The sequence below is a fragment of the Sinocyclocheilus rhinocerous genome, unplaced genomic scaffold (assembly GCF_001515625.1).
Source record: "Sinocyclocheilus rhinocerous isolate Xijiao unplaced genomic scaffold, SAMN03320098_v1.1 scaffold2646, whole genome shotgun sequence".
NCBI lineage: Eukaryota > Metazoa > Chordata > Actinopteri > Cypriniformes > Cyprinidae > Sinocyclocheilus > Sinocyclocheilus rhinocerous.
Window position 1 is genome coordinate 226847 of NW_015656312.1, and position 24027 is coordinate 250873.

A 24027-nucleotide genomic window follows, 5' to 3' on the forward strand; every position below is an offset into this window, starting at 1 on the left:
TATTTTCTTGAAATGTAGATGGTCTAGAAGAAACTGTAGGTTGTAGTTTGTCTAATTAGTAGTTAGTTCATCTAAGTAACAACATAGTATCTAGTATCCCAGTGGCTCGTTAGATAAAGTACTGCATCTCTGTAGTTTCTTAGATGGACTAACCAATCAGAATCATGTAATAATACTAAATAAATAAGTGACACTTCTTTCAGACTAATACGAAGGACAAATCACTTTAAATTAGCTGTTAGTTTTTTGGGGTTTTTTTGCATTGCAGTTAATGTGAATAGTTTTGGTGAAAAAATCACTTGCAATATTTGTCAGTGATTTGCATCACTCTAGACGTGAGTATGCTTTTAGGCAAGGCTTATATGGTTTTCCTTGCACTAAACTTTGACCAAGAATGTTTACATATATACTTAATATTTTCATTGTGCTGTTCTTGGTTTCTTCCAAGATTGCACAATTGGCTTGGTTTTCCTGTAGATTGTACAGCTTTGTTTGTCAGTGGGTATTTACTTTAAAGAACTGTATAAATTCAGACATATTTGAGGATGTTGGTCAAAGTCTGGGTTAACTGTACCAATGCTTTGTCTGTGTTGTTCACTTTAATAGTGTGTAACAGAACTACCCCAGTGTCAAAATTACACAACTCACTCTACATTAACTGATCACGGCTACCCACAAATGCTAACCTCTCTCTCTCTCTCTCTCTCTCTGTGTGTGTCTCACTAACCCACCTCTGCCTGAATGTGTATGTGTGTTTTCTCGGGGCAGTGATACGACTGAAAGTTCTCCTACTGAAGATCGTTCTCCCTCTCACCAAAGCACTGACCAGTAGAGAGGTACACTCTCTCTCTCTCTCTCTCTCTTCTCTCTCTCTCAATCTCTATCTCTTTGCATGTTCTGTATCTCACTCTTTCACTCCTTCACCTCTCTGACTGTGTCATTTTCTTGTGTTGGAATTTAACTTGTGACTGAATTTGTATTGCAAAATGCAAATTTTATTTGTGTTGTTTCATTAAAAATTTACCAGGGAGTACTGAAGCAGGTACACTCTCTCAATCTCTATCTCTCTGCATGTTCTGTATCTCACTCTTTCACTCCTTCACCTCTCTGACGGTGTCATTTGCTTGTGTTGGAAGTGAATTTGTATTTCAGAATACAAATTTTATTTAAGTGTTATTTTGTTATTATAATTTACTAGGGAGTACTGAAACAAAACTTCATTGTGGGCAGTATGACCAAACTTTTGTATCACAAAATTAGAAATTGTATATTATGTGGTGTAACAGTTTCTTTATATTTATATTATATTTTAATTTTTAAAAATAAGGTTTTAAAAAATATATACATTTTTATTTTTTAATATATATATATATATATATATATAGAGAGAGAGAGAGAGAGAGAGAGAGAAAAGAAAAATATGTAATGTTATATATTAAATATTTTATTTTATATATATATTTTAAAAATTAATCTATTAAATATGTTAAAAAGGAAATGTAATGTATTAAATGTAATATGTAAGATCTATTTAATACAGTAAATTTAATGTTTTACAAAAAATACTTTTTTTTTCTTTTGCTTATAATAACAAGTATTTTTCTCTTATTTGGGTTTTTAATTTTTCTTCATTGGTTCCATGTGCAAAAAACAGATGCAGGTGTTCCCACTGTTATCCAGGTCCAGACAAAGTTTTTTGCACTTTCTACACGTACATGGTAGATGGCATATTCTACATGGTAAAATATATAAGGATAGCTTAAAGCATGTTCAAATTAACCTGTTTATTCAGATGACATTCAATTCCATATGGGCCTTCTGATAGTTGCACAAATATAAATCTAGCAACCAGAGTATAAATGGTACAGCCTGTTAAATATACCTATTACAAAATGTCAAGATTTCTTACACTTTCCTCTACTTCTCATCTGCAGATCGCCATTCACAGATAGTTGTTTCCTGAGCAGTCCCCTGTGCTCTGAGATAGTGGACGTACAGTGGTACGGGCACGAGAAGGCAAAGCCGGGAACGCTCGTCTAAACCCTCATCCTTCATCCCTCTCTCTTTAAAAGAGTGTTCAGAAGGCAGGCCTGACCACAGTCTGGACCTCAACTCATCTGAAAACACCTATGGCTGGAGCCAGTACCACCTCGCCCTCTCCTTCCTCTCTGTATATCCGGCGGTACAGTGCTTATGAACTATGGGAATACAAGAGTCTGAATGAACTGAGCTTGACCTTGTCTGACCCTCCCACTCTGACTTTTGAACTTTGACCCAGTTAGCTGGCAGCCGGTTTTTCCGTATGCACAAACCCTCCGTGTTTAATCCATCGCTGGATTGATGTGCATAAGAGATGTCTTATGCGCGTTGTACTATAAGTGAACCCCACTCATGCACACACATGCTAAAATAGTCGTTCGCCCCCTGCTGTCGTGTGTGTCCCTCTGCACTGATGTCAGAGAGCCGGCGTCGTTCTCTCTCATGCACATGACATGCACAAAAAAACATTCCAATGGATTGCTTTGGCGTCAACCACCTTTGTAGAACTTTATGTTCTTAGTTCTGTTAAAAAACAAAAAAAACAGTATGTGACCACAAGCCCCACCTTCATACTACAGCGCCCCTTCTCATTGGACCGGAGTGCATCATAAGCCCCTCCCACTGTCTGGGAACTTTGATATTTTGTGAATAACAATAGAGCATTTAAAAAAGGCAGAGGCCTTTCTTCGGTCGTTCTGGATTGGAAGATGAGCCCCAATATCATATCGCTCATGATTATGACGTCACAAGTATGTCATTTCGAGAAAATTCAAAACATTGTAGTCTTTGTGCGTAATGTTGATTTGTCATTCTCAAGTTCATCGATTCTGGTCCAGGAAGTTCAGCCATTTTTACAAAACATTAGCTAATTTAGAAGCCATAGCTGTAAAACAAATCTGAAATGTTAGCTTAGAGGCATTAGCATGACCCTCGGCTTTGAGTGACTGATCTGTGAAGTACTGCAACTCAGGCTGCAACCGGCAACTCGCCACCATGGTGCTCTGAGCTTGAACTGCACATCCCACAATGCCCTGCTGTATGCCCACACTGCATGAACAGTCACAAACCCCCGCCTATAGTGTTGTGACATCAGTGAAGTAACGAGACACACAAAACCTTCTTCAAACACCGCTGGCCTTATCGGTTTTCTGTTTTTATGTATGTTTTTAATTCAGGATTTTACTTAATTGTAACACCACTATGACATTACGTTCGTATTTATAAAACCGTCAAAAGTCAGATGAGCACAACGCAACGTGGCACACCGACACAATATTTTAACGAAAATGACATTACCTCTTCCCTGAGGCTTTCAGGAGAACAGCATTCCAGAATGTGACGTGATTAAAGCAGGTGCTTCATTTTAAAAGCAGCCAGTGAGAAACCATAAGCTCAGACAATACAGGGTGTGTAATGCTTTTATCACACAGTCAACAAGATCCGAAACCACGTGTGCCCCTCACTTCGATCGTCTGACCGAGGAAACATCAAGCCATAATGCTAAAGACCGCATTTGTCACATATTCTGCAAGATACGAAACATCGTACACGCAAAGTACCTTAAGAAACAGGAAGCTAAAAGCACACCCTGTGCCGTTACAACTCAACAGATCTTCAAAAAGTCAGTAGTTTGTGCGTTAACATGAGCAGTTATTACAAATGTGTATTTGAAAGGGTCCAAATCACCAGACATTAAATCTAAAAGTCATCCGATTCATGTTCCATGAAGGGCCTATAAGTAAACCAGACGTTTTTATCTGCCCTAAAATTGATTGTTCGTTATTTTTGTGCATGCTCAGCACACTGTGTTATGCATCTTGATGTTAAAATTCAAACCCTTCGTTTAGAGGTCGTTCAGACCTCATGTCCTCTTAGGCCAATGTGAGCTCACTCCTCTCGTCTACCTGTACACTATATCAAAAACAAAAATCTTTTTATATTAAAAAAAACAACTAACACATTTATCAACATTTATAGGCAGGACTGTGGAAACTGGGTTCTTTTAAAAGAAAACGATTCCATCCATTTAATGATTTTTATAAATCAGTATTCGTTTTATTTTCGGGTCTTTAAGCTGGGAAATAGCAACGACACGTTCAGGTGCTACAGGAAGACCAGTTACTGCTTTGGTTTCCTAGCTGTAGACTTTTCCTAACTGTTGTCAATAGTTTTAATACCAGTCGTGCAAAATGAAGGACGTTAGTTACTAAACTGTCTTCTAACTTCGTCTTGACAATAGAGCATGTTTCATGAGTTCATTTTCAGACATAACCGGACAAAATAAAATGGTGTTGTAGAAAAAAATAAAGTGGAATTGTTGGGCGGATTAAATATAAGCAAATTCCACAGTTAATTTATTCTTTTTTCTATTAAGAATTTGTATAGTAACATTTTTCAAAAAACGTGTTGTTGGCAACTGATACTGAATTTTCCAGATGAGAAATGTGGTGGTTCTTGAGATCCTGAAATAAATTATTGCTGAATGTTCTCTAAACCAAAGCCTGAAATCACTTTATTGCTATTATTCGCATGGTTAATGTATATATATATTGTTATTCATAACGCAACATGCTGCTTCAGGTGGATGAAGGTGATGATCTGCTTCCTCCAGGCGTAATTAAAATTCTTCCGCATGTCACCTTTGTGGATTATGTTCCTGCATGTAGAATGAGATCAGCCACAGGTGAAGCTGACAATCACACCCGCTGATTGAAATACCAAGTCCATGAAACTGAAATTTGATTTGACAAATTTAAATGCTGCTTAAAAATATGCATATGTATGTCACGTCACAGAAAACATTAATAATTGTAATGGGTGGGGAAAAGAGAAAGAAAATTGTTTTGCTTTGATCCTTCATTCAAGGTCACACATATGGGATGTCCTGTTTTGGACAGAAATTACAAAGTTATTTATTTTATTTTTTTGTACTTTTTATTTTTTTTGTCTTACCATACATATACACGCATATTCACAAAAACTGACAGTTGAAAGAATAAAGTGATAATATTGATTATAAAATATAATTAAAAATAAAATAGCTATAGTATATATATAAATATAATTTAGATTTTATTCAATATTATATTCAAAGTTAAATAAATAATGATTGACCCGTGACATTTGACGAGCACAAAACTGTTCATTTTTGAGAACAATGAACAAACGTTTGATGTTGACAGAAATCATTAAGGTCTACCACCCACAGTTCAACATTTAAGGATTTAAGGACCGTTTACATTAAGTAATGATCACATATTATGAATGCATGTGATTCATCCATCACAACATGCACTCCAAATCACCCTCCAGCTCTAATAGCTCCTGCTGATACTTAAAGCTTAAAGCATTTTACTCTGCAATTTTCCAGTGGATGTGTGTATTTGTGTTTGTCTATAAGTGTGAGTCTCCTACAGCTGCTGAACATTTACTCATTCGTTCCACACCTACTGTCAGACTCGGATGTGCATGGAAACAGATAAACCCTTTCACAAGCATATATATATATATATATATCATGTTCCCTTTACAAACAGTCAAATATTTTGTCAGAAGGTGTTGCTCCAGGTTTGAGATCAGTGACAAAACATTGGGTCTCAAACACCAGTCTTTATTTGCATCTGTTCTCTACATAAAAATAGCAGAATACATAAAGCACACAAGTCATATGGACCAGAGTTATGTTAGAATTATTTCTGTATTATAGTACTTATTCAAATTTATATTTGCTTTTATTTTAATATTTTCAGTTTTTATTTTAATTTTAGTTTAAGTTCTAGTAATTGTGTTGTGTGCATTTTTATTAGGGTTATTTTTATTTTGGGGGTTTTAATATAGATTTTTTTATTTCACTTTATTTTTATTTCAGTTACTGGTTTTAGTAATTTTAGTCCTGAAACTTGTTTCAGTTAGTTACCAAGCCAACATTTATATTCCTTAATTAATATTTACATTTTATTTTATTTTATTTATTTTTTTAATTTCATCTTTCATCTATCTTTATGTTCTACGGAAGAAAGAGAATCATGTTTGGAACATCATAAGGGTGAGTTAACGATTACTTTGCAAGTAATTCTCATAAGTCCCTGTGACCACTTCCTGTCTTAGGACTCTATATGCGATGCCTACTAAGGTTCTGATCAGCTCCCTACAGTCTTCTTGAATACTGTTAATATGACTCACAGGTTTTGTGCCATCGTCCCACAGGAAGTGAGTATGTTTGTGCCTTGGACAATGGCTTGGGGTCTCCCCCGGCAACAGGAACACAACACTGGAGATGTGGCCGCTATTATTGTGTTGGCGGTCAAGCCAGAGTGATGCTGGAGATATGTGTTTTTCGGGGCAGCTGAATCTATTGTACCTACTGCAGCTGGAATGTGAACAACAAGAGACGCTGTGTTTATAGAAATCTTCCATTTCCTGTGAAGCTCAGTGGATGCTTTGTTGAATGAAATATTTTCGACACTGAATCCATGACATTCCCCTGCTGTGTGTGAAGGGCTTGAGGAACCCCGAGGAGTGTTGTTTTCAGTGAACATGAAAGCTTGACTTCATAGGGCATCACCGTGACCCTTAGTATGGAGGGTCAAGGCATTTGGAGTTATTTTGGAGAATTGTTCGAATTTGGCAGCTGACTATAGGCCAAAATAAACAGCACCACTGCTATCAGTTCAAGGACTGGTGGGATGTATTATTGAAAGATCTGGGCTTGAAACCATAAGGTAGGTGGTTCATTCTCCACAAGAAATGATTCATGAACCATTAACATTGTGCCCTTGAGCAAGACACTTAACCCTAAGTTACTCGAGTCCAGGAAAACCAAACCTTGTCCAAACTAGCACAACATAGTAAAACACCGTCTCTTTGAGGTAAATCAGATTTAAATTAATAAATTACTAGGGTTTTTCAGTGATTCTTTCTGCAAGTATTCTTTCTGAATCATCCATTCAAACCCAAACATAGATTCACTGAGAATGAAAAAAGAAACTGCCACTGATCTATATAAATGACTTTTATAATATACTCTACAATATTGTATTCTCTGATCAATATTATATACAGTGATGGGGAGTAACTAGTTACAAGTAACATAATTACGTAATTTAATAACAAAATGAATGTAACTGTAATCTGTAACAGTTACTGAGAAAAAATGTGTAATTATTAAATTACAGTTACTTATGAAAATGTTAACAATTACAAAGGGGGTTATATCTGAATATTTCCACACACATACAAACTTGATTGATTTCTTTCCCAAATTGCACTGAATGCTCTAAAATGTGAGACGCCAATGTTTCAGGAGTGTAGGACACAGAATATGACACGTTTTGATAACAGTTTTATTTCCTATTTGGGTTTACGTATATATGCTTTAGTTTTTTAAGATTAACTGGGTTTTTTTTCCAAGGCCAGTGTTTCCTGTCATAGCTATGCAAAGATTTGGTTTCAAAAACAGTATCATAGCTATTAAACTATATCTTGTTATGATTTTAAATCTGTATTTAAGCTCAGAACGGTCTCAAAGTAAAATGTGGTGCTATTGTCTGATTTTGTAGTAGCTGTGCTTTAAAATGTAATTTTTATAATCGGTTCAAGAGATGAAGGATTTTGAAAGTCTGACAGTAATTCAAAAGGTTAACCCAGCCTGGTTTACATGTTTCAAAATGATGAAAACATTCATTAGAAATTTAGAAAAGTATTACATTTTAAATAGGGTAACTTGTAATCTGTAACCTATTACATTTCCAAAGTAACCTTCCTAACACTGATTATAGATCAGTGGTAACTGCCTTTATGAGTGAGTCATTGAATCATCGGTTCAACCGATTCGTTCAAAAGCACTGGCTGCATCCGAATATACTTCCATATATGGTAATCAAAAAACAGTACCTACAAGTTTGAACGCAGCCACTGAATCCTCCAGTTAACCAATTAGCTGATTCTTTCAGGAGTGAACGATGAGAACGTCACTTGAATCATCAAGCGAACCGATTCATTCAAAACAAACTTCATTGGACCTATTATCGTTGGCAATATTGCATCTGAAATGTAAGTTTATCAATATTAACTTGTTTATTGTGCTGTTAAACACACTAGCAACCAAATATATCGACCATAACATTTTTAGAAGACAACTAACGTACAGCCTCTACTTTACGGCGTCTATGTCTTTACATTACTTTCCAGCATATGTAGTCACTAACAATTCATGTGACGCATAAATACCCACACACTCGCTCTCCCATGCTAAGAAAGCCCATTATGAAGGTAGAATGACGTCAAAAAGATTTGCATACGCAGGGTAAGAGTTGTGGAAGTGTACATAAGACTGTAAACGTACTGTAAATTAAATTTGCATGTGTAAGAGAAGCTTTGTAAAGGTGTAAATTGCGTTTCAAGCATAAGAAAAAATTATTTGCAGCATTTTACTGTTACTCGTAAGTGTAATTCATGTATTGTGAAACTGCAGCTTCATGCTAACGCAAAATAAATATGATCTGCATGCTTCTGACTTCCATTTTCCCGCGCTTACACTTTTGGCACGTTTCTTTCGCCAAAAGACGGTCAAAAGCACTGCAAGCCTGTGAACAGTGATTTGCAAGCGAAAACAACAGTTTAAAGAACTGCAAAACGGATTGACTGCATAGAACCAATCTGTACGTGTAAAAAAAAAAAACTGTTGCAAATGTCTAAATGACTTGTTGTGCATGTGGGGCAAAAAGTTCCCGAAATAAACCGATATGTACAGCTCCGTCTTTCTTTTCTCTGCGCTTACAATTTTGGCACGATTCTCTCTCTAACTGAGTTTTGCAAGCAGTGTTGCCAATTAATTTTCAGGGGAAGTTGCTAAAGGGAGGTTGATTTGTTGCTAAAAGTTGCTAAATGATGTTGTGATGACATTGCGTGATGACGTCATTACGTAATCACGATGCAAAATTGTCAAATCTCAGCAAAAACATATATTTTATATATGTTAATTTAGATTTGTTCGTAGCAATATAAATGCATAATATAGTATTAAAATATAAATAACTATTTTTAAATCCATTGAATTATCGAAAACGTACACATTTTTGAACGATTACAATTTAAGTTTTATACTTTAAAGCAGTTTACTGGAAAATTACTAACACCTTTTCCATTTTTCCGCATATTTTTCTTACAGTGTACTGTAAGAAACAGTGTAAATCATCAACAATCGCAGGTACAAGCTACTAACAAAGTGTCTCATAAATGAAAAATAACAGTATTCAATTATTATTATTATTACTATTAAACAATTGCAAATAGCAGCTAACTTAATTCCTGTAACGTGTGTACTGCTAGGCATCTTTGGTTTCCTCTTTTTGTGTAATTTAAATGGTCAATTGTGCCTTTTTATCGTTCGAATCACTTATCAAAAGTTGCTAAAAGCTGCCATATAAATTGTAAAAAATAGCTAAATTTGTTGCTAGGTGCTTTTGGAAGAAAAAGTTGCTAGGGTAGTCTGAAAAGTTGCTAAATTTAGCAACAAAATTGCTAAGTTGGCAACACTGTTTGCAAGCGTGAGGGGGAGGGCGGGTCCACCTTCTTCTTGTAGCCAATCAAATGAGCCTCTCGCTGACTCTCCATTTACTCTTATCTGATTGGTTCAATAAACACATCGTACGCCGAGACATTAATCTTCATTTAGTTCAGGATCGTTCTTGCTGCCAGAATGGTACTTTTAAGTACACATACAGTAAAAAAATTAATCTATGCAAATCTTTTTGACGTCATTCTACCTTCATAGCCCATTCTTCCAGAGTAATGTTTCTGTATGAACCCTGCAGGGTCTGGAGCAGAGCAGCTTATTCTGTTACAGCTTTCACAAGCAGCTGGAAGCCGTTATTCTCTCATGTGATGAAAGTGCGTGTGTGTCAGGGTTGCCAGGTTTTCACAACAAAGCCCGCCCAATTGCTACTCAAAACCAAAATTAGCCCAATCGCGTTTCGAGGGGGTCCCCCGGTAAAAATCTCGTTCAGGGGGGTAAAATACACGTTTTTTTTGGTGGGGTCCCCCTGGTAAAATTCGCAATCCAGCGGCTAAAATGTCACGTTATTGGGGTCGCGGCGGCAACATTGTTAAAGTAGCCCAATTCCGCGGGAAAACCGCGTACTTGGCAACACTGGTGTATGTGTGCGTTTCTCCCACAAGACGTGAGAACAGCGCGCGTGTTGGAATGCTGTGTGAAGGAAGGGACGTATATTGTTTGTGTCCTGGGAGTTTGGGACTGGTGTGTTTTTGATCGTAACTTTAATCACCATGGAAACTGCAGCAAGGGGTTATGGGAGCTGGAGTCTCTGCCAATGTAGGGTCATGACACCTGAGGTTATGAATATATATTTTGCAACATTTTAAACAATGAACATATAGAGGTAATTATGATTACAGCAAAGACTATTAATACTGAGATAAACAAGGATATTACTAAGAAAAGCAGCATCTTGATTAGCTAATGACATACTGTGCATTTTAAATCAATCAAAAGTTAGATTTAATGCTTTGCCGTTTCCCCCCCTTTGTTGTATCTTTGTGTTAAGTATTAAGGTAGTGACCCATTTTTATTTCAAAATGAGTAAAAATAGGTTTTTGTGGATAAATAATTTTTCATAAGTTAACTTGTAATATACAGTATTTTAAATATCATTATCACAAAAATATATTTTCCTCTGATGTTGCATTGCAACAGTTGGTAGCACTATTTTAAGGTGCCCTTGTTATATGATACATGTAATTACTATTATAATAACAACTAATTATGCATAATTGCATGCAAGTAAACCAAAATCCAAATCCTAACCATATAGTAAGTACATGTAGTTAATTAATATTACTCAGTACTTATATGTATAATTACACTGTAACAAGGACACCTTAAAATAAATAAAGTGTAACCCAACATTTTTGGTCATCATGTGATGTAAATCACATCAGTCAGCAGGAAATCCAAGGAAATCTGATTTGGTCCCAGCATTAGGAAGTCAGTCAACTCTTCCTGTGACTCAGGACTTCCTTTAACTCATCTCAAGAGGTCAGATAAAGTCATGAGATGTGATTTTAGCATTTTTTAAAAATGTTTTGATAGTGACTCAAATCGCAAGTTTTGGAATTCACCTTTAAAAGGGATATTTCCTGTCTGTAAAGGAACAGACCTACTTCTCTTGGTTTGTTCATGAATTTACAGTTTCTGTAGTGTTCATCAAGCATCAGTAAATGTAATGGAAAAGATCACTCCTGTATCCGACAGTAAAAAAAAAACACTCGACGACTCCACGCGTTCTCAAGATTGGTGTATATTTACAGTAAATAATGTATTTACAACATGAGAGAATGATTGACAGCCATACATTATTCAATATGACAGGACATGACTTTGAATGCTGTGATTAGTACGTCACAGAGCGTTGTACTCCACACACTTTGAGGGATCCGTTGGGAAATGTTTCTGACAGATTGTCATCAATCTTTTCAGCCCCTGAAAATACAAAAAAAAGATCGGATCACTGATCTGATGAACATCACAACTCTAATATAATGCACACAATGTAATAATCACACTTCTATTCATACTGTCATTTCAGACCTGAATGTACTTCCTCTGGGTCTCGTCGTTGAGCACATGGGCGACGTGTTTGGAGAAGATCTTCTCACGTCCAGTACGAGCGTGGATACCCACCATAGTCACTCCGATGGGCCATGGAGCATTTCCTATAGCCATCTGCAGATAAGCATCATTTGCCTGCGTGTACACAGAGTGTTAGTCAGGTTTCCTCACAAATACACCAATTACAAACTGAAATTCAAAGTATTGCAATTAGAACAACATACCTTAACATATTCTCTCTCCAGCATGAACTTTATGATGTCTGTGATGGACTCCTTAATATCTGCTGGCAAATTCTATATATAGAAGACACAATGAACCCTGTGAGTCTCTATCTAATAATACTGTATATATAAAAGCTTGTAGAACAGCATACCTTCTTGCGTAGTTTTCTGAACAGAGGTTCCAAATAAGATTCAGTCTGTTTTTGGGTGGCACTGGCGAGTTTGCCCTGGACACTACGCTTCACATGGTCCTCTCGGCTGTTTAGATCTTTAGCCCACACTCCTAGCAAGAACTATAATAAAAAAAGAAACTTTATTTTAGATGAAGCGCCTTTAAAAAGACCACTCTTTACATGCAAGTTGAAACATACAAAAAAAAAATTTCATTTAATAATTAACTTTAAAAATACACATACAAGCAGACAAAATAAAATGATTACATTTTTTAATTATGCATCAGATGCTCATTAAATCATTAATTAATATTTCAAACAAAAGTAAATAATTACAATATTGTCAAAAGTCAGTACAAGACTTAAACACTCCAAAAGGGATTAAAAAAAAACTAATTTTTAAAAATCACAGCTAAATTAAAAAAAGAAAAGAAAAACATACCCTTAAAACTTTATTTATGATGTCCATGTCTCTAAAATCATCACCAGTGCCAAGAGACGCTCCCAAAGCCTGTTTAATACATGTTGTTAGAAATGAATGTAGCAGTTATAGAGCATCACATCTTTTGTTATATTATATAGATTCCAGACAATCTAATTCAGGGTTTCCCAAACTTTTTTGTCAGCCGAACCCCTTTGACCTAAAAGATTTACTTGTAAGTACCCCCTTTTAATAATTGAACAACTCATTTGCACGTCCACTGCTCTCTGTTGTTGGTTAATGGTCGCATTACAAACAGGTAAACAAACTATTCTTTTTAGTAAGTGTTTTATTTTGATGGTTTTTATTTAAAAATTATTTTAATTTAAAATTTTTGAGATTTCATTAATTACTAGTGTTTCACCAACACACAGACCCGTTTGGAAACCCTGGTCTAGTTATGAAGAATATTAGATTTCAGATGGAGGACTATAGTGCCACCTAGTGGGACCATGATAGAAGTACTTCTCATCAGGCACATTAGTACAGATTCTGGAATTGATGTGCTCTAATTGTATTGCTATGTGGAGGTAAAATGTTTTCTGTGAATGTGCAAGACTTATTATTTATTATCTGCTAAAGGTAAAAGATTAGAAGAATAACAAAGTGCAGTAAATGGTCAAACTATTTGCACTACAAACCAGTGTTTCTAATTACCATAAATTAAAATAATGATAACAAATATCAGTTTAGAATGTCAAGCAACATAAAGGTCTGTCAGCTAAAATAACTGGAAGCCTCGCATATTTACAAATGGATGCACCTACTCTTACATTAAACATGAGGAAATGAATTAGTGTAAGCTAACTTTGTGTGTGTGGGTTTTACCTCTAGCTCCTCAATGGTGGTATTTTCTTCATGCACTTTGAGATCGTGTTGTGTGTCCAGTTCAGCACCCTCTGCTCCACCGACAATCTCATTCAGATACTGCTGATCGATCTTATCCATGGCAGCCTTCAGATCATTCCTCAAACCCTACACACACCGACAAGGTAAGCCTTAAATAGTGTGTCAAATTCAGCATGAGTCCATCATATAGTACACTATATTCTTGAAAGCACATTTCTTGCAGGGAAATTTTGAAAAAATTCCTGGTAAACAAACGTACACTATATGACAAGAGTGTGAAGATGGCGAGAGGAGATGTGGGTTTTACCTTGTTTACTTCTGGTGCTAGAATTTCAATCTTCCGGAGTCTCTGGAAAGCATCATAATCGGATTCCCCAAACAGACGGATGGGCTCGCCACGTTCCCTCAGACGTCTGATCACCTGCACACAGCCACAAGATGTATTATTCATCCAAGAACAAAAACAACCTCATCAGGTGAGCTCTGATTGGATGACCCACCTCCTGTCGGGAAAGTGTCATTGGCAGCTTCTCCTCTGTGAGCTCCAGTTCTAACACAGGATTGGATGATGTAGATGGAGGCGCCTCCTCCTCAGTCTTGTCCAGCTTGAAAAAAAAAAATCATAATAATAAAAAATAAAATGACTGTTACATCATTCTGATACCACTGCAAAGCATATAATTGTGAGATCAAGAAGGGCTGCTTGCAAAATAATAATCATAAACTGTTAAGATTTTCCAAAATGAAAGACCAAAAACAAATACTTCTCCATATAATCATGCAGCATATTTAAATCCTAATCTAATCTTATATAAATAGGAGTGCATAGAATTCTCCCAAGATGCAATGAGTCAACAGCAAATAATTGCATAAATGAATTGCCATAATGAGCCTGCTGGCCATGCTCTGACATCGAAGCTGTATCTTGACACCGGTTTTAATTTAACACACCATGCAAGCAATATCAAAACCAAATAAGATAGCTTAAAAACACTGAGCATTGCACAAATGAGAGTAGGCAAGGCATCTAGAATTCAAACAACTTGTGCTTTGCTCCAGGGTGGGCATCTCCGTCACACATAAGGGCACCGATTTTACTGTGATCATTATGCGGCTGTGCTGAAAATTCAGATAGTGCTGCCTCCAGCTTTGTGCAACACTGGGAGCAAAGGCAATTAAACACACAAATGTTCTTGAGTCATGCTGAAACCCGGTCAAACATCTGTCTGGCAGCATGCATTCTGTCTGCCTGAGCCCTACCTGTCTCACAGGCTGCTCATTAGAAACCTACACTCACAGAACACACACACACACACACAGACAGCAGGAAAGAGAATATGAGAAGAGATACACAGCAAACAGAAGACACCACTCCAGGATGAGAAGAGAACTAGAGAGAAAGAGCTTTTTGAAAGGAATAGTTCACCCAAAAATGAAAATTTGCTGCAATTTGATTCACCCTCAGGCCATCCAAGATTTAGATGAGTTTGTTTCTTCATCAGAACAGATTTCGAGAAATGTAGAATTAATCCATAATTTTGCTTTGTCCAGTGAAAAAGTCAAACAGTCTGATTCAGGAGAGAAATATGCACAGATCAAGCACTGTTTACAAGCGAAAACAGTTCTAAACAAATATGTCAGTAGATTTTGATGTAAAAGGACAACGGTGAATGGACTTTTTCCACTGGAAGAACTGATATTACGGACTCGTATTTTGGCTTGAAGTGACTCATATTAAAAATATGCGTCTAAAATATAGACGACTCATATTTTAGTTGGAAGCAACGGTTTGAAGTTAAAAAACGTCTTAATGACGGATTTGTTTCTTACAAACACGCAGCTTTTGACTTCACAAGACATTAATTGATGGACTGGAGTGGTGTGGATTACTTGTGGACTCTCATTCTGACGGCACCCATTCACTGCAGAGGATCCATTGGTGAGCAAGTGATGGAATGCTACATTTCTCTAAATCTGTTCTTCTGATGAAGAAACAAACTCATCTACATCTTGGATGGCATCAGGACAAGTACATTTTCAGCAAGTGAGTATGGGATGGAAGACACATTATTAATAGGACAGTTAATTTCTTTTAAAGCCACAGCGGATGACTGACAGACAAGTAGATGGTCCCTGTATGTCATCTAAAACTCCAAGGGGGACGCAAGAGAGTTAGTGGAAAGGTAGAGAAAAACAGGGTAAAAAAACTAAATAAACTAAGACAGAAATTGATTAGAATAAATACAAATACTATACTAATATAATAAAAAATGCAATAATGTAACAATACAAATGAAATATTTTCTAAATAATATTTGACATATATCAAATTAATTTTTCACTGCATCAATTGGGTCTTTATACATGAAAATATAGTTGCAGTTGCCTTTTAAATTTTAGGACGATCATATTTGGGGGTCCGTGGCAGCTAAAAGATTGAAAACTAAAAATGTATTAAACGGATTACACAACAAATACTGTGTGGTTAAATGTGTTTTTGAGCAGCTGTGTTCAACCTCATGAGAAAAATGGAAGTAACGTTAACTAATGTGTAAGTGAAGCAATGTATCATGATGTAATGTTGTCTATATTCACAGCTGGACTTTATACCTTGTATCCACATCTCCTGTAATAATCATCCTCTTCTTTACGCGCGAGATCAGCCCGTTTAAAGTATTTCTTTGAGTCCTGGAGAAACAACACGAGTACAGCGTTACACAATCCACATATCTGCACACAACAGCATCAACCTAAAACAGCGATGTAAAGTGTAAACCGATCTGGCCTAACGTTAGTAGTATTCTAGAACAGTCGCTACTCACATCGACCAGCTCTTTCTCCTCTATGTGTTTTCTTTTCCTCGCGATCTCTGCTTTGAGGATGTCCATAACTCAATAGGTAACAAAAACTATTAAGATTGTTTCAGAAAGTGTGTCTCTTTTCTACATAAACATCTAACGGGAAGCAGTTTAGACGCTTCCGTTCACCGTTTCTCGGTCGCTGGCTGCTGGAGATCACTCTGAGTCATTACTGCCATCTAGTGGACAAATGTGAGACTAACGCTGGGAAAAGTTTGATAAGTGCACGTAATCGCAAACTTCATCTCTGTATTCGCAATAATAATTACAAAAGAAAGAACACAGTTTGTATTTGTATCTTTTTCAAACTAGCTGGGCAGAATCTTCTTCATGTCATATATTAAACATATACTGTATTATTTTTATAGTAAGAATATTAGTTGAATTGAAATGTTAATTGTTTAAAATAATTATTTCATTTATTTATTTATTTTAGGTGGTATTGTGTGTTATTTTTTTATTTATTTGGTCCATAATGCTTGTTAACTGAACAGCGGTCATTCACTAGGCCTACATAATTTTTTAATGGTGATATTTCAGGTTTATTTTAAATGGATAAATGTTAGGTTTAATTTTATTTATTTATATATTTTATAGATTATAACGTTCAATGATCTTCTTATTTTTTCTTTTTAATTTCCGCTTTTGCTTCCCGTTCTCCGTTATTAAAACAGATATGATTTTTTTTTTTTTAAATAATAAATAAAAGTTTAAACTTTTCAACGCATTACTCCTTTGTGAGAGTAGTCGCCGACTGCCAAAACTGACAGGAAAGTTTCTTCTCCTCCTGACAACAGAACGCCAGTGACCGAGTCATTTTCCTCCCGTCTGTCCAATGTAAATCTGGACCCTCATATTTGCGTCCCAGAAATATTAGCGACCATCAGGTGGCGCAAAGGAATAGACGTGACGAATTCTGAAAGAATTAAGAGGTTTATTTATTTACATCATAAACGAGCAGCCCCGCAGGAGAATGTTAACGCGTCCTGTCCATCCTCCTCCTCCTCCTCCTCACCACCATCATCATCATCAGTCCAGAGAGACTCGCGCTTATTATTAAAGCTCAGGTTCGCTTCACTCATCATCAGCTGGACTTAATGAGTTTGTCAGTGATTAAAGAGCCTGTGTGCTGCTGATGAACTGTGCTGGATTCTGCCTCTTCACCGCTCTGCCCTTAAAATGGAGTTTGTGGAGAGGAAGCGGAGCAGGAAATCGCAGAGCTTTAAACTGGTGAAGGATGCAGGTAAGGAGACCTACGGTCCTGTAGATGACAGCAGACAATAGAGCACAACGGAGGCGTTACGTCAGCACTCTGGAATGCACCTGTGATACAATGTATCATTCCTTCATTGTCCTGCTCGCATCATCACAATGTCAGACGCTGCGTTCTGATCGAATCGTTTGGATTATTCGTTTTGTTTAATCACATGTTTTTCGGCAACGTTCATAGTAAAAACATTTTCATCTTCTAATGCGTTTAGTCTGTCCGTGTGCACTTGTTCAGGTGTGATGGAATATAATAAAGGTCTGTTTGCTGCTCTTCACAGTCACGCAGCCTACAGGTGGTCCTGCAGCACCACTTCATCACATCTGCACCGCGCAGACGTCACGCATACAGCTGCTGTTATGAGTGACATCACACCAGTAGTGCACGACATGTCAAGCAGCGTCCTGCTGTACTTCATCTAAAAGTATTTAAGACGCTTTCATAATTATTATAGATGCAATTTTAACAGCTCATTCAAATTGAGAGCCTATATGAAATATCTGTGCTATTAAAAATTAATTTAAATTTTTTTTTAACTTTTTATTTTTTTCCCTCTGACCTAATCAAAACCGATATCCATTCTAGTATATTACACTGTACATTGTCTTACAAAAGTTATAATATATATAGCCGAACAAAAAAAAAATTCTTAAATTATAAAAAACAGATATAGATTTTATACCATTCATGTATGGCGTATAATTTATTTTGTCTTGGGTGATCTTTATCCTCAGCACTGTATATATCTGTATGGGAGAAAGAAATGGTACAAATAAAATAATAAAAATACAAAAACAAATAATAATAATAAAATAATAAAAGAAAATAAAAATTTTTTTTATTTTAAATACTGTTATCAGAGATCTAATTGTCATGTCAAAATTCATTGCATTTTTATTACATTAATTTCATATATATATATTTCATATCATATATATATATAATATATATATATATCATGAAATATGAAATTTAGTTTGAAGTTTTTATAAGAATAGTCATGTACAATTAAGCTGATACTGAAGTGTTAAGCATATTTTTAAGCCATTGACATTATCTCACATTGTGAACAGATGGACAGACAGATAGATAGATAGATAGATAGATAGATAGATAAATAGATAGATAGAGATTTTTTTCTCTACTCTCCTATGAATAAAAGGCTAAAAAGCATTATAAACAAAATGGTGTCATGACCTCATAATGATGGGAAAACTCTGCTGTGATTCATTTAGATTTTAGCCATGAAATGGATGATGTAGACCAGAATGACACTGAAGGAGATGCCTTGGATGCCTCTGAGACTGAAGGTAGCTGTCGTTCATCATAACACACTTTATGGCTGTGTGCAGGCTCTGTGTGTTAACTGTGTCTTTCAGTCTGGTTAGGTGATGAAGGGATGGAGATAAAGAAGCAGATAACAGGCATGATGAGCTTGCTGAGTGACAAGACAGGACGAGTGTACCAGCGCGTTGGACGAGAGGGTGAGACCCTCAAACAGGAGCCTCAGGAGGAGGCTCTCAGCCTGCCTGTGGCTCAGAGCCCGGCCCCTGAACATCTCCAGTATGGCTGGAGCTCAGTCCTGATGGCTCACGGGCAGTACGGCACCCGCTCCAAAACCCAGAGAATGCTCAACCACTCGAAAGCTAATGGTGAGTCTCTAAACAATGAAGCGATTTTATTACAGTACCTTCAGATGGTTTGTTAAGTGAGCAAAATCTGTCAAATGCAAAACAAAGCATGTTTAGCTGTGTTCCTCACACTATGATTATATTTATATGCAGTGGCCCCAAAACATATTTGGACATTGAAGTCATGCTTTAAAATGTATGAATTTGAATTCAATGACAAATGCATTGCATTAGATAACAAGTTGTCAAAATAAGTGGCATTTATTTTAAATAAATATAGCACAAGCACACTTTTCAAGCAAACATTTCACAAAAGAAGTTTGGTAGGTATTAAATGATAACATTTACATGCAGACGCTTTTATCCAAAGCAACTTCCATTGCATTCAAGATAAACATTTTCTTAGTTCACACACTTCCATGACCTTGGCATTGCTATGGTTGTGCTTTACTGTTTGAGCAACAGAAATGCCGTTTTATTTATTTATTTATGCAAAATACAGTTTTATGTTCTGTAACAAATATTTATGGCCAGCACATTTTCTCAATTTACCCATTTACTTAATTCACTCAATTCATCATTACCAAGTAAAACAATTAATATATCTTTTTTTTTTTAATTATTAAATCATAGCATCATTTGGTTGCAGATGCCACTTGGTTGGACAATTTCAAAATATAATGAAGTGAAATTGAGACATTGTAGATATGACAAATTTGGGCCACTGTATTTTTCTATCTGTTCACTTAATGTAGCACATTGTATATTATTATTATTATTATTTTTTTTTTTTAAATCTTATTTTATAGTTTAGTGCTTTTTATTTTATAAAATAAAAATGCTTCCGCTTGAAGTGACTTCACATAGAAACACAGGAAGATATTACTTGAACCCCCATTGGGATTTGTTCCAGGGGAAGTTGTTTTATGTGACTGTGGGCTACAAAGATGTGCAGTCTGGCACTGCAGCAGCAAGTGTCTAGACAGCTCTGGATAACACAGCAAACACGTAATGTCTTCGTTCTGTATACACACAAAAAGACACAATAACTCCCTTACTGTCAGTCTGACACACACACACACACACTGGAGTCAGTAAGTCAGATGGCTTTTGTGCCGGGTGCTTGGAGCCTCTGGGTGTTAGACATCATCAGTGATGGCCATTGTGTTGACGATGTGTGTTCAGATTCAGACATCGCCTTGCCCCCTGTGCCTGCTGCCATGGCAACTGAGCCCAGCTGCTGTATGTGCAACTGCAAGAGCACCCTGCAGGCCATTCTGCTGGAGTTACGTACCATGAGGAAACTAATCCAAACTCAGAGAGGTAAATCAAAGAGAACTACACTCAAACTCAACTGAACACATGTGCAGCCGCATTCACCCGTGTTCTGCTGTTCTCTCAGGATCCCAGGGCAAACAGGGCTCCCAGGTCTCGCTCTCATCCCGAACCTCCATCTCCAGGAGGAGGACCCAAAAGAGGAGACCGGGTCACAGAGTGACAATTCTGGCCACGCCCACTAAAAGAACCACACCCCTGTCGCCACCCGCTGAGGCTGATGCTGTTATTGAGTGTAATCAGTCAAGAGAGGACACGCCCCCAACAATGGCAACATTTATCCCAGATCCCATTCCCAGTTCCAAGACTCCTCCCTCTCTCTACAGCGTCACCAGAGGCCAAAGCACCACAGAGGTACACTGTGAATAGATTTGGTAATGAATTGGTGAATGAAGAAAAACTGCTTGGCATATATATATATATATATATAAGACTGTGATTTAAAAGCTTGCATGATTAAATTTTTTAAAAAGAAGCATTCAGCTAGCCAGTAACTTTGTTTTATTTATTTTTTTGCCAATGCACATTTTCACTCTTGGCAAGTTCTGATTTTGGGCCATGTTTGCATCCATCAGACTGATAGCCGGCCATGTCTCCCTCTCTCAGCAGAATGAGTGAAGGATAGAATCAACAGAAGGAGAAAGAGTGTATATAAATATGGTTTCACAGTTGTCAAGGTTATGTGTTTATTCTTATTTATTAAAGTAATAATTATTCATATATATTCATATTCATTCAACCAATTAGTTCAACAGCACTGATTCATTCAGGAATGAATCAAACAGCTTTCTTTATGGATGAGTCATTGTATCTGTTATTCAGTTCTGTTAATGTGATTTTGTCCGGAACTATTTTCATTGGCAGGACAAAAGCAGATAAAATAATTGGCAACTTTTGTATAAAAGCAATAACACACTCACAACACCACTGTTGCTTTTGTGATATTGCTTAAGTTAACTAGGGACTTAACTAGGTAGTACACACACACACACACATATATATATATATATATATATATAGGGACTTAACAGAAGGAGAAAGAGTGTATATAAATATGGTTTCACAGTTGTCAAGGTTATGTGTTTATTCTGACAAGAGTGTGTATGTATGAGTATATGTCTCAGAAAGTATTATTAATATGATCTTCTTTTGTCTCACCTGCCTAAAGGTGAAATTTTGGATGATTACAGTTTGTGTGTCAATGTATGTGTTAATTCCTAAGTGCATGAGTGTGTATTAATTCCTTTTATTAATATCTCGCCCGTCTGTCTCTCCCAGCCGGAGGTGCAGTTGGCCGAGGATTATGACGTATTTATTCCTAAAGCACAGTTGGACTCTATCTTACTGAACTACACTCGCTCTGGCAGCCTGCTCTTCAGGAAACTGGTGTGTGCGTTCTTTGATGATACCACACTGGCAAACTCACTGCCCAACGGCAAGAGGAAGAGAGGACTGAACGACACCAGGAAAGGACTCGATCAAAACATAGTCGGAGCCATTAAAGGTTTGTGAACGTAACTAAACCAGACCAGAACTTACACAACATCAGTGTAGAGGAGAACATTATTATGAATTTTGCCTGACATTGATCACTGTCATACATATAACGGTCCTAATAAGTATTTGGACACTTAAAAATGTCACACTTGAAAATGTCATTGCATTAGGTAATAGGTAATAAATAATCAAACCATGTGGTGTTTATTTAAAAGATTAAATTTTTCATTCAAAACATTTCACAGGAAGATGGTTAAGTTTTAAGTGATAGAACTCAATATAAAATGTTCAAAAAAAATTGATGTTAGATTTGAGTAAAAATCATGAAGCTGTTGGTTTGATATATTATAATAATGCATATATAAAATATATAAATGTTTATTATTTGTGTACTTGCATTTCTTTGTAATTAATTGTGAAATGTATTATATATTTATTATAAATATGTATTTATTATTATTATGTATTATAATAAATATTTATTATTATTTCCGTTACTTGCATTTCTTTGTAATTAATTGTTACATTTTCTAGAAATTTCTAAGTGAACATTTTTTTCTATACTGTTGTTATTGTTTTGCTTTTTTTCAGTTTATATAAACTTTTAAATCTGTATTTGTTTACATGTATGTGTATGAATCTAGTGTTCACAGAAAAGTATTGCACAGCCAATGGAATTGAGAAGCTTCCTGGCCCCAGAGACTGGGTCCAGATTCTGCAAGACCAGATTAAACTTGCCCGTCGACGCTTAAAAAGAGGTGAGAACATGACAGAAAGAGAAATACATGCAGGGCAAGTGAAAAAGAAAGAGAGATAGCGGTGCCATACATTACCAAGGATTCGAAGTTGTAACAAAGCTGTTGCTTCATGATTGATGGTTTGCTAGATGAGTGCTATTAAAACAATTAATTGATCATTTAAATGTCAATTTAACAAATGCCTAAATGTCATAATTTATTTGATTTATTTTTAATGATTTGCAGCAGAGACAACCTCAGACAGTAGTGATATTCAGCACAAAACAGGTATTCAGACACAATGACCCAAACCCACACACAGCATGAATGAAAGCGCTTCAGATTGATGAGTGTCCTTCACCTCATGATGAATGATATTTGATGTCCATGTATTGAAGATACTCTAAATAATATGCTAAATAACTTCAGAGGACAAAATTCCATTGGAATATTATTCCCACTAGTATTTCTGTATGTTATTTTTCAGAGAAATGTCAGCAGACTGTTGATAAAGTGGAAACTGTGACACAAAATGGTACTGCAGTCTTTAATATTACACTCTTAAAAAGCAGCATTGTTCTTAAGTAACCCTTTCTTCTGTTCCGCAGGGGCTGCTTATGAGAGAACAGAATGTCTAGTTGCTATGGACACTGCCTGAGAAGAGATTGTTTTCAACAAAATGCAACCTCCGACCCCTGCAAAGGAGTCATTTTAATTGTTTTGTCCGTCTAGCATGTATGGAGAGACTCTATGGAGAGCGGAAATGGCAACATTTTGCTGATCAGTTGGCGCTCCCAACCACTAGACACACTTTTATAACACAAGTACTCTCATTTGATCATTTTAAAGTGGGTTGTCCCAGATGTCACTAGTTGTCTTCTGTGAATATATGGAAGTGTTTGTAGTTTTTCAGCTTCATTCAAATGCTTCACCAACAAATATCAGCAGAACTGCTGAGAAAACATGACTGTGCCTTTAATTCACTCTGCCATGCCAAGCAACAAACTGATGTCATTTCACAACTGAGCTGTTTATTGACACTTTCTGGCGAAATATGTGGCATTTTCTATATTAATAGTACTTAAAGGCACAATATGTAATTTTCGCCGCTAGAGGGCACGTATTCAAAATAAACAAATAGACAAAGGTGTAGTTTGATGACACCGTGACTGAGTGTGGAATCATGGGAGTTGTGGTCTTCATCCCCACAGCCGATGTAATCCGACGGGACTCGGGCAGAAATCATGTTCATGGATGAGCTAATGATTTATTAACATAGTAGAATGAAGCAGGGTGAGGCTGAAAGC

The 24027-nt window shown here is 36.4% G+C and overlaps 2 protein-coding genes and 1 long non-coding RNA gene across 6 annotated transcripts; 2 read left to right on the forward strand and 1 right to left on the reverse strand.

The window, feature by feature from the left end:
* The first annotated feature begins 310 nt into the window (after positions 1-310).
* Positions 311-4534, forward strand: LOC107719960 (uncharacterized). Its single transcript, XR_001637570.1, has 2 exons — positions 311-836; positions 1935-4534. It is a non-coding gene; the product is annotated as an uncharacterized LOC107719960 (long non-coding RNA).
* Positions 4535-11343: 6809 nt separating this feature from the next.
* On the reverse strand, positions 11344-16422 carry prpf18 (PRP18 pre-mRNA processing factor 18 homolog (yeast)). 2 transcript variants are annotated; one of them, XM_016527513.1, is made up of 11 exons: positions 16218-16422; positions 16006-16083; positions 14656-14682; positions 13896-14000; positions 13703-13816; positions 13375-13521; positions 12508-12576; positions 12045-12185; positions 11893-11964; positions 11648-11803; positions 11344-11539 (listed from the first exon to the last, which is right to left on the reverse strand). In XM_016527513.1, exons 1-11 carry the CDS (start codon positions 16281-16283, stop codon positions 11459-11461), a joined length of 1056 nt encoding a protein of 351 aa, XP_016382999.1. In that variant the 5' UTR covers positions 16284-16422; the 3' UTR covers positions 11344-11458. The 2 variants fall into 2 exon arrangements, with proteins under 2 accessions (XP_016382999.1, XP_016383000.1); XM_016527514.1 differs by lacking the exon at positions 14656-14682.
* Positions 16423-17139: 717 nt separating this feature from the next.
* Positions 17140-23833, forward strand: LOC107719970 (BEN domain-containing protein 7-like). Of its 3 annotated transcripts, XM_016527527.1 has the most exons (10): positions 17140-17496; positions 18756-18830; positions 18900-19172; positions 20343-20474; positions 20554-20840; positions 21765-21990; positions 22628-22741; positions 22967-23008; positions 23208-23255; positions 23329-23833. In XM_016527527.1, exons 1-10 carry the CDS (start codon positions 17433-17435, stop codon positions 23376-23378), a joined length of 1311 nt encoding a protein of 436 aa, XP_016383013.1. In that variant the 5' UTR covers positions 17140-17432; the 3' UTR covers positions 23379-23833. The 3 variants fall into 3 exon arrangements, with proteins under 3 accessions (XP_016383013.1, XP_016383012.1, XP_016383014.1); XM_016527526.1 differs by lacking the exon at positions 23329-23833 and having other exon boundaries at positions 23208-23319; XM_016527528.1 differs by lacking the exons at positions 22967-23008; positions 23208-23255.
* The last annotated feature ends 194 nt before the right edge of the window (positions 23834-24027 follow it).